This window comes from Lacerta agilis, chromosome 4 (genome assembly GCF_009819535.1).
Source record: "Lacerta agilis isolate rLacAgi1 chromosome 4, rLacAgi1.pri, whole genome shotgun sequence".
Classification (NCBI taxonomy): domain Eukaryota; kingdom Metazoa; phylum Chordata; class Lepidosauria; order Squamata; family Lacertidae; genus Lacerta; species Lacerta agilis.
In genome coordinates this window covers 17,828,064-17,841,792 of record NC_046315.1, presented here as the reverse complement: position 1 = coordinate 17,841,792, position 13,729 = coordinate 17,828,064, and the positions used below count along the sequence as shown (strand labels likewise).

The following is a 13,729-nucleotide window of genomic DNA, read 5'->3' as shown; positions in this document are numbered from 1 at the left end:
AGCTCTGAACAGCCAGCAGCTATTCTTTTCTTTTTTTTTAAAGACAACAGCAGCAATGACCCGCCAAATAATAGCGATAAGTATTTGCTAGAACTGCTTTGTTTAATGGGGTGTTTGCGTTCCTATTTGCATTTATAGCACCGCAATTAAGCATTCTTTCCTTGTTACTACTTCTAAATGTCGCATTCCTTCACTCCTTCTCAGTTGGCACCCATGTTGGGTCTGTCATCGTTTTTCCGACAATTTCCCTGCGCAGGATTGTACACTCTATTGTTCCGCAACTGCTCAGAGACAATGGCTTTGCCCGTGAGATCATCATAATTTCATTAGTGACCAGAGGCATAAATGAGACCTTAAAAAAAAATCCTTTGTAAAGCTGATCAGATCACCGTCACACATTATTTTTAGTTTACTTTGTCATATTTATTATGCTCATTCTGTGAAGCCTTAGGCAGGGTCAAGGGTTAGCAAACTGTTTTGCCCAATCCAGTTTTTCATTTTCATTTTTTTTGGGGGGGGGGAGTGTGGCAATGGAGATGGGGAAGAAGTTCGATTCGGTTCACATTTAAAGGCATACCTACTTAATTTCCAATGGAATATGTAAGCCAAAGTGCACCCATCCTTCAAAATTCACATATCTCCAAATTTTTCAGTGCAGTCCTGCAGCCAATCTATAAAATCCATTTACTAAGGGTAAACGATGTGTATGAATGCATATATTAGTTTTTTTTTAATACCCAAATGCATTATATATGGGAAATAGCCTTACAAAAAAAAAAAAAAAACCATGAAGGCAGGGGGAAATTGCATACAGTAATGTGCACACTAGGAGAAATTTGCACAGAAATGCTGACGAGTTTTCATGGGGATTAAGCCTCGCCTTTCCTCTTGTAAAATGCTTCTCTTTTGGGCTGGGCTGTGCGTGGGAGAGAGTGAGGAAAGCATTAAGGTTCCTTGTGGCTGGCAGTGGACTAAGAAGGGAGAGAAAGGCAATTCAGTTGGCGAACCTCCATTGCACATTACGAAATGAAGCCGTCCTCGAAACCCACACTTCTCTTAACTTTGCAACGCATTTCTTCAGGCAAGCAGTACACGTGCGCACACACAAAAATGCCTACACTGTGGTAAAGTGTGCATAAAATAACACACACAAACACATTTTATTAGGGGACATGGCTTTGCAAAATAATGCATTTTAGGCATACAAACAAACACTCAGAGAAATTCATGCAGAAGTGCTGATGAATTTTCGTGAGGAACTGTTACAGGCAAATGGGCAAACTGATGTTAAGATGTGGAAAACTGAAGGGTGGAGAAATGAGAAGCTGAAAGAAGCAGGAACTGAAAAATTTGCCCATCCCTAGTAGTGGAGGCTAAATTCCACCTGCTACTAACCACTGGAGAATCTAGTACGATGAGCCCCTTCGTGCCCCTTTTCAATAAATTTAACAGCTATCCTATCTGTGGTCACATCCCAGGAGGGGAAAAAATGAAATCCTTTTGCAAGTAAGATTTTTCACAAGATGTTACTTCAAATTTGTCTTTAAAATCTTGATCTATCACCTCTGCTTTGTTCTCTAGCCTGGGCCCGCTCCTTCTGGAGTACATAGAGAACTACGAGGGCAGAGTGACCTTGGAGGCAGAATTATGGTAGTCTGTCGGGGGAAAATAAATCATCAACATTTTTCACCTACTTATTTGGTGAAACATTCTTCATAGAAACTTGTCTGTTTGCAGTGAATTGTCGAGCACAGCTTGGTACCTTCTCTTCCAACTTTCTTCCAAACCCTTGGGAAAAGTGGAATAAATCTAAATCGAGAATTAGGTATGAATAGTTCTGTAGGAATCCAAACAGACTATTGATCATCCCTTGCCTTTTCCTCCAGTGTTACTCCCAAGGCCCAGAGAAGACAAACACCAAATGTTGTCTAATGCAGAATATGGATCTGGGAGACCTTTTATGTTTTTCTCTGGATATTTCCACATTGCCTCAAAAGCTGCTACATTTTTCTAACATACATCTGCAAAAGGGAAGAAGCAAATTTCCCCCTTTATGGCATGCTCATGCTGACTTCGCTTGAAATTTGAATCCTAACATCACTGTGCTGTGTTCCTTCCTCACAATGTAAACCTCTGCATGTTTACTCAGAAGTAAGTGCCACTGTATTCAGTGTGGCTTGGTCCCACAAAAGCATTGTTTAGATTGCAGCCTAAAAGTCACAGAAATCTGACTTAATTCCCCATGGTGTTTAATGTTTTAATTTGTTGGAAGCCACCCAGCGTGGCTGGGGCAACCCAGTCTGATGGACAGCTCAGTCTTCTTCTTCTTCTTCTTCTTCTTCTTCTTCTTCTTCTTCTTCTTCTTCTTCTTCTTCTCCTCCTCCTCCTCCTCCTCCTCCTTCTCCTTCTCCAACTAAAAGGCATAGAAACCAGATACTGCAGATACTAGCTATTTCACATCCATTGGATCTAACTAACACTCATTAGTGTTATCTGAAGAAGTGTGCATGCACACGAAAGCTCATACCAAGAACAAACTCAGTTGGTCTCTAAGGTGCTACTGGAAAGAATTTTTGATTTTGTTTCGACTATGGCAGACCAACACGGCTACCCACCTGTAACTAACACTCATTAGGTTCCCCATTCAAAGGAAAGATTGGATACCTATGTGGAAGGATGTGTGGGTCCAGAATTGGCCTCCACAGTCACTTATGGACTCATTGTTAAAACCGTGTTTATGGAAGACAAATCTTACTCGGCTATGAGTGATTGCCAAAGAGAAAGAGAATATTTCCCTGCCCAATTGCTTTCTAGCCTGTTGTTTTGCATCCTCCTCCATTCTGTGAAGCACCCCTTTCCCTTCTTTTAGGGATGCATTCATACAGCATTTGATCCCCTTCCCCCCTACATTTCCCCAAACTGTTAATTTCTGCATTATATTTGAACTTTCACATGATGTAAAAGCCACTTCTGGAAAAGTAATGGGATAATGTAGAGCTTGCTTAGCACTCATTTACATGTTATTTGATGCTGGGGGGGGGGGACCCTGTTGACAGTCCCCCTTAATGTGGAAAATCGCAGGAGCAAAGTGAGCAAAATAAGCAGACACAACTTTCTAGGCCAGGGTTGGTGCACGGCATACGGCTGGCAGGTTGCACACCTGTCTATCACTTGACATTACAGTGACACCTGCTGACCCATTTTGCCCATGCAGTTTGAAACAGAGCCTTGTAGCAACCGTCAGCAGTTGCAACACCCTTTGCATTGGGCTTCCCAAGTGCCAACAATCAGTTTGTTTGCAGGCAACCCATCGGCAATGCCTGCAAAGTCCCTTTTATCAATGCCCCACCTTTGATTGTAGGGCAGTTTGCCGTGGCTAGGCTGAAACGGCCTCACAGGCCTAGTGGATCTCATTCAGCCCACCCTTCTAGACCAGGGCAAGGGTGAGAATTGCCCGTTTATTGCTATAACCTGCCTCAAGTCTATGGGGCACAGCAGACTATAAACCTAAATTAGCAGAAGATCCAGGATGTGGCTCATGATATTACATAGCTATAGTGTCTCTGATCCCGAACCTAGTTGGTTCCATAGGCAACAACAGACCCAAAATGTTTAAGTTTAATAACGGGCAACCATCTCCAGCTTGACTTGGAACACGTTCACCTAAAATGCGGTCATTCAGACTCGTTTTTATAGCAGGCCCAAAGTAGCTTGGTGTATGCTTGGACCTATGCTCAGCTCCAAGTCTTGTTGCACTGAGTGATGGCATCTGGCACACAATAAGCTTGGAGATCCCTTTTTTAAAATACCTGCCCAATGGAGCACTACAAGCCCTGGAAACCTTGCCTTTCTGTGCCATTTCACTGGACACCACAATGTAAGAAGGATATTGATAAGCTGGAATGGGCAACCTCAGCGGTGGGTACATTTAGCCTGGAAAAGAAGAGACTGAGATATGACATCCATCTTCAACTATCTCAAGGGCTGTCACGTGGAGGAAGGAGCATGCTTGTTTTCTCCCTCTCTGGAGGGCAAGACTTGAACCAATAGCTTCAAGTTACGAGAAAGAAGATTCCAACTCAACACCAGGAAGAATGATCTGACATCTGTTTGACAGTGGACTAGACTCCTTCAGGAGGTTGTGGACTCTCCTTCCTTTAAAGCAGAGGTTGGATGGACATCTGCCATGGATGCTTTAGTTGAGATTCCTGCATTGCAGGGGGTTGGACTAGATGACCCTTAGTGTCCCTTCCAACTCTACAATTCTGTGTTTCTATGAGTCTCTCATAATGCCCCTGCTGCCCTCTTCTTTTTCTGCAAAACATAGCTGGCAGTGATAGAAGGGCTCCTGCAGCCTTGATTCAGTACCATGATTTCAGAGAACTGCATGTTTCCAAGGCTTTGGGGGGGGTCCCTGCTACATTTCTTAGACTCCTGGCAACCACAAGTTACAGCAGGGAATGAAGGGGGTTGCTTTGGTGGCCAAACTACTGTATTTTTCCATCTATAGGACGCCCCCATGTATAAGACCCCCCCTATTTTGGGCAGCTCAATTTTAAGAAAATGAGGGGAGATGGCCCGGTGGGCAGGAGCGCAACCTCCCCCGATGCCGCCGTGCACGGGAAAGGATCCAGGGAGCTCCCACCATGATCAGTGGCATCGAGGGAAGTTGCACTCCTGCCAACGAGCTGGCTGGCGGCGCACAGCTTCTCCCCCTCCTGCAGTTGCGGGCAGCAAACATCCCCCAGATCACTCCCCGCTCGCTGTGGCATCAGGGGAAGCCGCGTTCCTGCCAACGGATGGCTGGTGGCACCCCGCTTCTCCCCCCCCATGCCACTATCAGTGTATTGGACGACCCCAGTTTTTTGACGTGATTTTTGAGTCAAAAAACCTCGTCCAATACACAGAAAAATACGGTAACTATGAGTCGAGCTTCAGCAGTAGCAGATGGTGAAGTCTCTCCATTTACCTTACCTCTGGTCAGTTGCATTGCTGCTGTTTACCAGGAGGGTAAGGTGGTGGCAAGCTCAGCATGGTACCAACCCACTGGCAGGAGCACCAGTCTGGCTCCCCAAGTGCCCTTGCAGCACACCAATCACACCACTGCTCCTATCTCCTTGTAAGTAGGAGGAACGGCTTAGGGAGCTGGGTATGTTTAGCCTGGAGAAGAGAAGGTTAAGGGGTGATATGATAGCCATGTTCAAATATATCAAAGGATGTCATATAGAGGAGGGTGAAAGGTTGTTTTCTGCTGCTCCAGAGAAGCGGACACGGGGCAATGGATTCAAACTACAAGAAAGAAGATTCCACCTAAACATTAGGAAGAACTTCCTGACAGTAAGAGCTGTTCGACAGTGGAATTTGCTGCCAAGGAGTGTGGTGGAGTCTCCTTCTTTGGAGGTCTTTAAGCGGAGGCTTGACAGCCATCTGTCAGGAATGCTTTGATGGTGTTTCCTGCTTGGCAGGGGGTTGGACTGGATGGCCCTTGTGGTCTCTTCCAACTCTATGATTCTATGATTCTAAGTAGTAGCAATGCAGCCGACTAGAGGTCAGGTTAGCAGCAGCTACCTACCATGCCATTGAGGAGTCCAGGCTCAATTCATCATTAGCTAAGCACTTTAAAAACAGAGTAGGTTTGTACTCTGATCTCACCAGTTCCCAATTTTAGCTGCGCTACTATGCATATAATATTGTGATTGTACAAAAAGCTGCTTATTGAATTAAGCATGCATGCTTGTGTTATGTTCTATCTGCTTTGCATTTCTGTTTCTGTTTGCTGCCCCTTAGATGTGTGTTTTTTGGATTGCAGGTCGAAAGTTTAAGAAGTTCAATAAGCTCAAAGTGCTGAGAACATTAGATGTTGCACTCCAGCCATCGGTAGCCCTTCCTAAGGAAAGCCAAGCCCTGGCACAAAGGCTCTCCTTTTCTCCAGCACAAGAAGTCCAGCTTATTCCTCCATTGATCAACGTCTTGGAAAGCATCGAACCGGAAGTGGTCTATGCAGGATATGACAACACACAACCAGAAACCCCAAATGCTTTGTTGACCAGCCTCAATCAACTATGTGAGAGGCAGCTCCTTTGTGTAGTCAAGTGGTCCAAGTCATTACCAGGTAACGGTTTTGGTAACGGTAACGCTCTGTTCTGCTTTGGTCAGACCTCATCTGGAGAATTGCGTTCAGTTTTGAGAGTCACAGTTTAAGAAGGAAATCGACTAACTAGAATGTGGTCCAGAAGTAGGTGAGAAAGATGGGGAGGGACTTAGAGACCAAGTCCTATGATGAAGGACTGAAAGAATCGGGTATGTTCAGCCTGGGGAAAGGGTGATCAGTAGTCATCTTCAAATATCTGATGGAGCAAATTTGTTCTCTGCTGCTTCAGAGGACAGGATTCAGGCCAACCTTTTCAAATTACCGGAAAGGGATTCCAACTAAACATTAGGAAGAAATTCGTGATGGTATGGGTTGTTTGACTTGTTAACAATACTGCGCTAAATGAACCAATTGGCTTGGTATAAGGCAATGTAGGCATTGAAAAAATGATATAATAATAATAATAATAATAATAATAATAATAATAATCAGCCACAATAACACATTAGATAAGCTATCATGTGCCCTATCCACAGCTCTTCCCCTGCTGCTTTGATACTTAGGTGTCTCTTGAATACATTTTTATGCCAACAGGCCTGTGCAGTTGTTTAATTTTTATTTTGATTAGCCAGCCATCTTAACGATTATCTGTATTTTTAATTTTGAAGGGTTTAAGGATTTGACACTGTACCCCACCCTGATATTTTTCATGATATGGTGGTAAAGTAATACTTCTATAAATAAATGGTTCAGATGCTTTAATAGGACACCGATAGAAGAGAAGAAGAGAAGAGTTTTGGATTTGATATCCCGCTTTTCACTACCCGAAGGAGTCTCAAAGCGGCTAACATTCTCCTTTCCCTTCCTCCCCCACAACAAACACTCTGTGAGGTGAGTGGGGCTGAGAGACTTCAGAGAAGTATGACTAGCCCAAGGTCACACAGCAGCTGCATGTGGAGGAGCGGAGACGCGAACCCGGTTCCCCAGATTATGAGTCTTAACCACTACACCACACTGGCTCCCCCACCATATATTTAAAGCATATTTAAACCACATGGCTCCCCCCCAAAAGTATCCTGGGAACTGTAGTTTCACACTCACAAAGCTGCAAGTCCCAGCACCCTTAACAAACCGCAGTTCCCAGGGTGGTGTCGATCTGCCCTCTGTTCATCCTGTCTTCTGGTTAGACAGCTCTGTTTCCCTTGCTGTTGTGAAATGAAAAGGAATTCCAGGCAACTGATTGGGCCCTGTGAGAACAGGGTGCTGGATCCGATTTGCCCGTGTGCTGATCCAGCACAGCTGTCCTTTTGTTCTCACGGAGGCGACACATCTGAGGGTTCAGGCAACTTCATATGAGGAAAGGCAAGTTAAACATTCATTTAATCCCTTGGGGCAATTAATGGGCAAGGCTTCAGTCTAGATCTAATCCCTTGTGACCACTTTTCCTTCTAACCAATGAGTTGGTTTTTAAGCATCCATTTTACTTTAGCTCAGGTTGAACAGGATAACGTCTGGTGAATGGATGTGCTGCTTGGTGGTTGTTGTTTAAAAAAAATGTTTACTCGATTATATGTATTATTTTAATGAGGGAATATTTGCATATTTTCGCATGCAATAAATTTCCAACGTATCTAATTTTCTGTCCCACCTATTGGTTGCTATCGAAAGACAGGCTATACAGTGGCTATGCAGTACCTCAGGGGTCGGCAACCTGCGGCTCATGGGCCACAAGCAGTCCATGGGGGTCGTTTAAATGGCCCATGAGCTGCCCCCGAACCAAGCCGCCCGCTCGGCGAGTCCCCACGTGCCGCACTAAACCGATGCAGCGTGGAGCGGGGACTCACTTCCGCGGCGCTGGAAATCACGTCTGCGCAGACATGATCCGGCCCACGGAGCGATCTCTGCGGGAGTGAACCAGCCCAGGCGAGGTAAACCTTGCCGACCCCTGCAGTACCCCTGCCACCAGAGATGGCATACTGCTGAATACTAGTTGCTGGAAACAACAAATGGGAACGGTGCCATTGCACTTGGGTCCTGCTTGTGGGCATCTGTTTGGCCACCGAAAGAGCAGGATGCTGCACCAGGCGGCCTGATTCTTCTTGCATTCCTATAGCCCTCAATGCTTCTAACGTCTGAGCATTGCTTTAATCGTTGTTTCAGCAGGGTGGCTGCGGGGAGAGGAGACGTGTGCTTCTCTTATTTGCTGAGCATATTAATGCAAACCCAGCTTGTCCACAGTAAGAAGATTGCATAGGCCGAGCCTGCACAGTTTGAGACCCTCTGTGCCAGACGCCACCCACCGTACGTGCCTTTTGAAATGAGAAGGGCTGCAAATTCGCTTTTCACGTCGTTAACCTCCTCTCCACTTTTCCAGGATTCCGGAACCTGCACATTGACGATCAGATAACCCTTATCCAGTACTCCTGGATGAGCCTAATGGTGTTTGCCATGGGATGGAGGTCTTACAAGCATGTCTGTGGGCAGATGCTGTATTTTGCACCTGACTTAATACTGAATGAGTAAGTAAAGGATCCCAACTTCTCTTCCCTTATCCACGTGCTCTCGCTCTCTAAATATTGCATGCATCACAAGCAATGCCAGTTCCAACTACCTGCAGCGGAGAAGGAGAAGGCAGCAAGTACAAATATAACAGGAGGTTAAAATAGATGAATAAAAATGGGTGAATAAAAATGTTTCCACCTGGTGCCAAAAGAAAATAAGGACCAGATTGCCAGAATGTTAATTGCCAGGAATTGGAAAGGTGATACAGTACCAACAAAGGCAGACTAGCAAAATAAGCTGGAATTGGCTAAAATGACAGTGGTAATTAGACAACAATCAAACCAAAAACTTAAATAAAAGAGTGGGAAAGAATATCTGGCAAAACATTGTTCCCAAATCAAACCCCTTGATATGTATTGAATAAATTTCGCAAAGTAAAAATTCAGATAGGTAAATTATTTATTGTGTGTAAATGAGATAATGAAGATAATCAACACAATTGATTAGACTGATGCTAATAAATAGGTTCATGCTCCCAAACAGTTTCAGGGTGTATAGGTTAAATCCAGCATTTTGGATTATGCTTGGGCCAGAAGCTACTTCAGGTGTTCTCAGACTTGCATGATACCTTCTATAGGACCAGACCCAGATAAAACAGGTGTTGTTGTTGGGTTTTGCACTAACCACCGTTTCTGAACAGTCTTCAAAGGTAGCCCCACATATAGTGCATGGCAGCAGTCAATGCAAGATGCTGGCAGCGCGTACATTAACAGTAGCAAGACTCTCTCTGTCCAGGAGGGGTCACAGCTGGCGATGGTGATGATGGGTGCTTCGAAACCCAAAGGCCACATGGACCTTTAAAAATAAGACTAATCTGATAGTTCCTTTAGACTGTGAACCTGATCTTCCAAGGGGAGTGCAACTCCATGCTGTCCAGATGGAGCCATCCATAGTACTTCCATCAAATCTGGATTGAGCTTCAGTTCATTGGCCTTCTTCCAACCCATTTTTGATTGGAGGAGGGAATTGCCAAGAATTACACATGGGTGACTGGGACCAAAAGAGTGTATAAAGCGACTGAGTCAATTCATGGCAGAATTGAGATTTAAATGATAATTGTCACAAACACTTAACTTGAGAGCTCACAGCCTTCACATACCCATACTGGGTTTTGGAGGGGCGATATCAGTTAGTTGTTTTACTTATTGATCATCAGATTTTAATGCTTATCACTTATTTCCAGTCACATGCTGTAACATCGGCACATGAAATATTTGTCGTTGTGTTGTTTTATACTGAAGCCTTTGTGGCTTCCAAGCTCATCCTCAACCCCAACCCCCACCCCCCACTTCTTGAAGGGCTAACTTTTTTTTTTTTTAAGTTATCTGTATGGCAACAAACTTGTAAGAGAATGTCATGATCAGATACCCAGCACATTCTTCCAAGGTTTGTACACGGAATAATCATGGACTTAGCATTCATTTATTTAAGTTTCTCTCTTTCTTGTTTTCTGGGTGTAAGACAGAGGATGAAGGAATCATCATTCTATTCACTGTGCCTGACCATGTGGCAAATCCCCCAGGAGTTTGTCAAGCTGCAAGTAAGCAGTGAAGAGTACCTTTGCATGAAAGCTTTGCTCCTTCTCAATACAAGTAAGACACAGCTTCTTCTTCTTCTTCTTCTTCTTCTTCTTCTTCTTCTTCTTCTTCTTCTTCTTCTTCTTCTTCTTCACATGGCACATTTTATGTATGCTCCATCCAGCTGCCTGGGTGAAAACAAAAAGCTGAATTTTCAAGGACCTTGAATTTTCAAGGACTGCAGTTCAGAGGTGATTCCTAGCAAGTTGTATTCTGAGATATACTGCCTTTGGCTCTGGAGGCAGGACAGAGGCATCATGGCTAGTGCCCATTGATAAATTTATCTTTCATGAATGTGTCTGGTCTCCTTTAAAAGCCATCCAAAGTGGTAGCCATCACTACATCGCAGAAGTGGGCAAGGAAGCAGTTTCATGTTTCTGGTGCATAGCCTTTTCTGTGTCAATTGGCCCTGAAACACATGAGGATGAGCCCACAAGCATGAATAAGAGGAAGGCATGGGGGGGCACCAGCCTCACCCATCATGCAAAGCTCCCCAGCCTTCAGTTCCTACCCGCCACCCCAACTCTGATCAAACATGGTTAATCTGGTGACTAACTTTGAGTTTGGATATCTGCTTCAGAGGGACGCGGGTGGCGCTGTGGTCTAAACCACTGAGCCTCTTGGGCTTGCCGATCAGAAGGTCGGCGGTTCAAATCCCCGTGACGGGGTGAGCTCCCGTTGCTCGGTCCCAGCTCCTGTCAACCCAGCAGTTTGAAAGCACGCCAAAAAGTGCAAGTAGATAAATAGGTACCGCTCCGGCGGGAAGGTAAACAGCTTTTCCGTGCGCTGTGCTGGTTTCGGTGTTCCGTTGTGCCACAAGCGGCTTAGTCATGCTGGCCACATGACCTGAAAAAAACTGTCTGTGGACAAACACCGGCTCCCTCGGCCTGTAAAGCGAGATGAGTGCCGCAACCCCAGAGTCATCTGCGACTGGACTTAACTGTCAGAGGTCCTTTACCTTTACCTTTTTAAAAAATCTGCTTCAAACTCTGTCCAACACACTCAGGTAGCTTTGTGAATCTGTACAACCCCTGAGAGAGGGTGAGAATGTGCCTTTTGCTTTATCTCAGAACAAAGCAATGTGTGTTGGCTTTCCCTCCCTCTTTCAGTTCCACTGGAAGGTCTCCGAAGCCAAAACCAGTTTGAAGAGATGAGAACGAGCTACATCAGAGAGCTGGCCAAGGCAATCGGGCTGCGGCAGAAAGGGGTCGTGGCCAGTTCGCAACGCTTCTACCAGCTGACGAAACTTATGGACTCCATGCACGATGTAAGTTTATTTCAGCAATCCCTAAGATTATCTTGCTGTTACACACCACCCCAATCTCTGAGCAGTGAAAGACTCCAAGGCTTCGGAGCGCCTGCCCAGGGTTCATTTGCCTTGGAATGAAGGTCAGCTGAGACTGTTTTGTCTTTAGGGTATATGCTGTTATTTACACATGTATGCGTCCTCACCCCTGCCCCCAAAAGAAATCTGAAGCCGAGCTTAGGGTAGCAATGTGCCTATATATATGCAATTATGCAATCATTTTCTCCTTGCTAGTAAGGATGGAGAAGAAATTAGACTTGAGTTCTCACTTAAAGGCAAACCAACTTAATTTGCACTTTCTGAAGCAATAGGAGCTATGAAACACAGCCATCCTTCGAAATCTACACTTTTTTTTCAAATTTTGCAATGCATTTCTCTAGCCCAGCAATAATGTGCACAAAAATGCATGTATTGGGGGGAAACTGTACATAAAATACATGAAGATAACACAAAAATGCATTATTTTAGGGGAAATGGCTTTGCACAAATGTGTAGATTAGGAAAAAATGTGTACAAACCTGTGTATATTTAAAGATCAATTTGCACTAAAATGCCAGTGAATTTTCATGAGGATTTAAAAGAAATGGTACCCTGCAAACTGGGGTGGAAATGTGGAGAATTAAGATTGGGGGGGGGGGGGTCTAAGAAACTGAGGGAAACCGAAACTCACAGATTGGCCCGTTCCCAACTTAATCCCTGGGTCTCATTCTCACATTGCTACAGTAGCCTAGTGGTCACCTAGAAATGCTCACCTGTCATTTTGTCTCTCGTCGTGAAGTGGGATGAGGATGAGATTGTTAGAAGCAGGGAAGATGAGAGAGAAAATATAACTTTCTGCATTGCACACATCTTCATAAGTATCGGGCAATTATGGGATGTGGGGGGGGAGGCAGAGTGAAGAACAACATACATTGTTTGGATAAATTATTGATTTTTAAATTATTGATTTTCTTGTAAAAAAATTTTTTTTTTAATACAGCTTGTGAAACAACTCCATCTCTACTGCTTGAATACTTTCCTCCAATCTCGGGCGCTGAGTATCGACTTTCCAGAGATGATGTCGGAAGTGATCGCTGCCCAATTACCCAAGATTCTGGCAGGCATGGTGAAGCCTCTCCTCTTTCATAAAAAGTGAAATGCTGTCTCTCTTTGCTGCCTCTACCCTCTCCCCCGCCTAGCCTCATCTCTCATTGGCAGAGATAACACCCAGCAAATGCACATTTAAAAAATAAATAAATGTGGGAATTGGTTCGGGGTTTGGGATTTTGTAGTGCCAGGGTTTTCAGCCTGTGTCTGACACCTGCGAGTTTGTCTTCAAATCTGCAAATGCTCCACAGTGTTCTTACGGTAAAACTTTCTACTATTACTATTCTTTTACAACAGGTTTTTTTTGGGGGGGGGGCGGCGGCGGAGGGAATCACGACCAATATTTGTCATAAGAAATGTTTTATAATAGGCTTGATTGAATTTCTCCCGAGGAATAAACAAGAGATCAGTTTTGTTTTGTTGTTTTCTGAGAAAGGAAAGTTACCTTGTACATTTCCCCCTCTTCATATTATTCATTTTTAAATTTCTGCAATGTAGTAAGGTTTTAGCTTTTAATACATTTGTGCGAGCGTGTGGCTATATGTGTATATGTATATAAAATGCAAAGAATATGTTGAAAATAAAATACAAATTGTCTTCTACCTTGGGAAATATATTCTTTCTCTGCTTTGAAATTTATCTTGCTGGTCAGAGGGTGGTGGTGATTTTTTACAGTGGCCCAGAGAAAACATGAGGGTGCTTTCACATTTTTGGATTATTTAGGTTCTTGGTTCAGTTGTTGCCGTGTTGGTCAGAATCAATGGTAGCACCAGCGATTATATACATATATTTGGGTGGGGTGGGGGGAAATCTCCCAATCAATCTCCCTCCCCAGGGAACTCTGGGAATTGTACCTCTGTGAGGGGAACAGGGGTCTTCTAACAACTCTCAGCACCCTTAATAAACTACAGTTCCCAGGATTCTTTGGGGAAGCCACGAGAATTTAAAGTGATATCACACCACTTGAAATGTATAGTGCAGATGTGACTTGCAGTACATCAAACAATTGAGGCAGAAACGGCTCTTAACAGCAAGCAAATTTCTAGCAACCAAAATCTGAGGTAAGGAGGGAATGTATTTTTTAAAGGATTCTTTATTATAACTTAA

General features: G+C 44.2%; 1 protein-coding gene across 1 annotated transcript in view; it reads left to right on the top strand.

The window, feature by feature from the left end:
* Positions 1-13,235, top strand: part of PGR (progesterone receptor) — a 54,382-nt gene extending 41,147 nt beyond the window's left edge. Inside the window, exons 4-8 of the mRNA XM_033146165.1 lie at positions 5,810-6,112; positions 8,466-8,610; positions 10,115-10,245; positions 11,340-11,497; positions 12,516-13,235. Coding sequence (XP_033002056.1) covers positions 5,810-6,112; positions 8,466-8,610; positions 10,115-10,245; positions 11,340-11,497; positions 12,516-12,671 — 893 coding nt within the window. The 3' untranslated portion in view covers positions 12,672-13,235. The remainder of the gene's footprint in view (positions 1-5,809; positions 6,113-8,465; positions 8,611-10,114; positions 10,246-11,339; positions 11,498-12,515) is intronic.
* Positions 13,236-13,729: the final 494 nt, after the last annotated feature.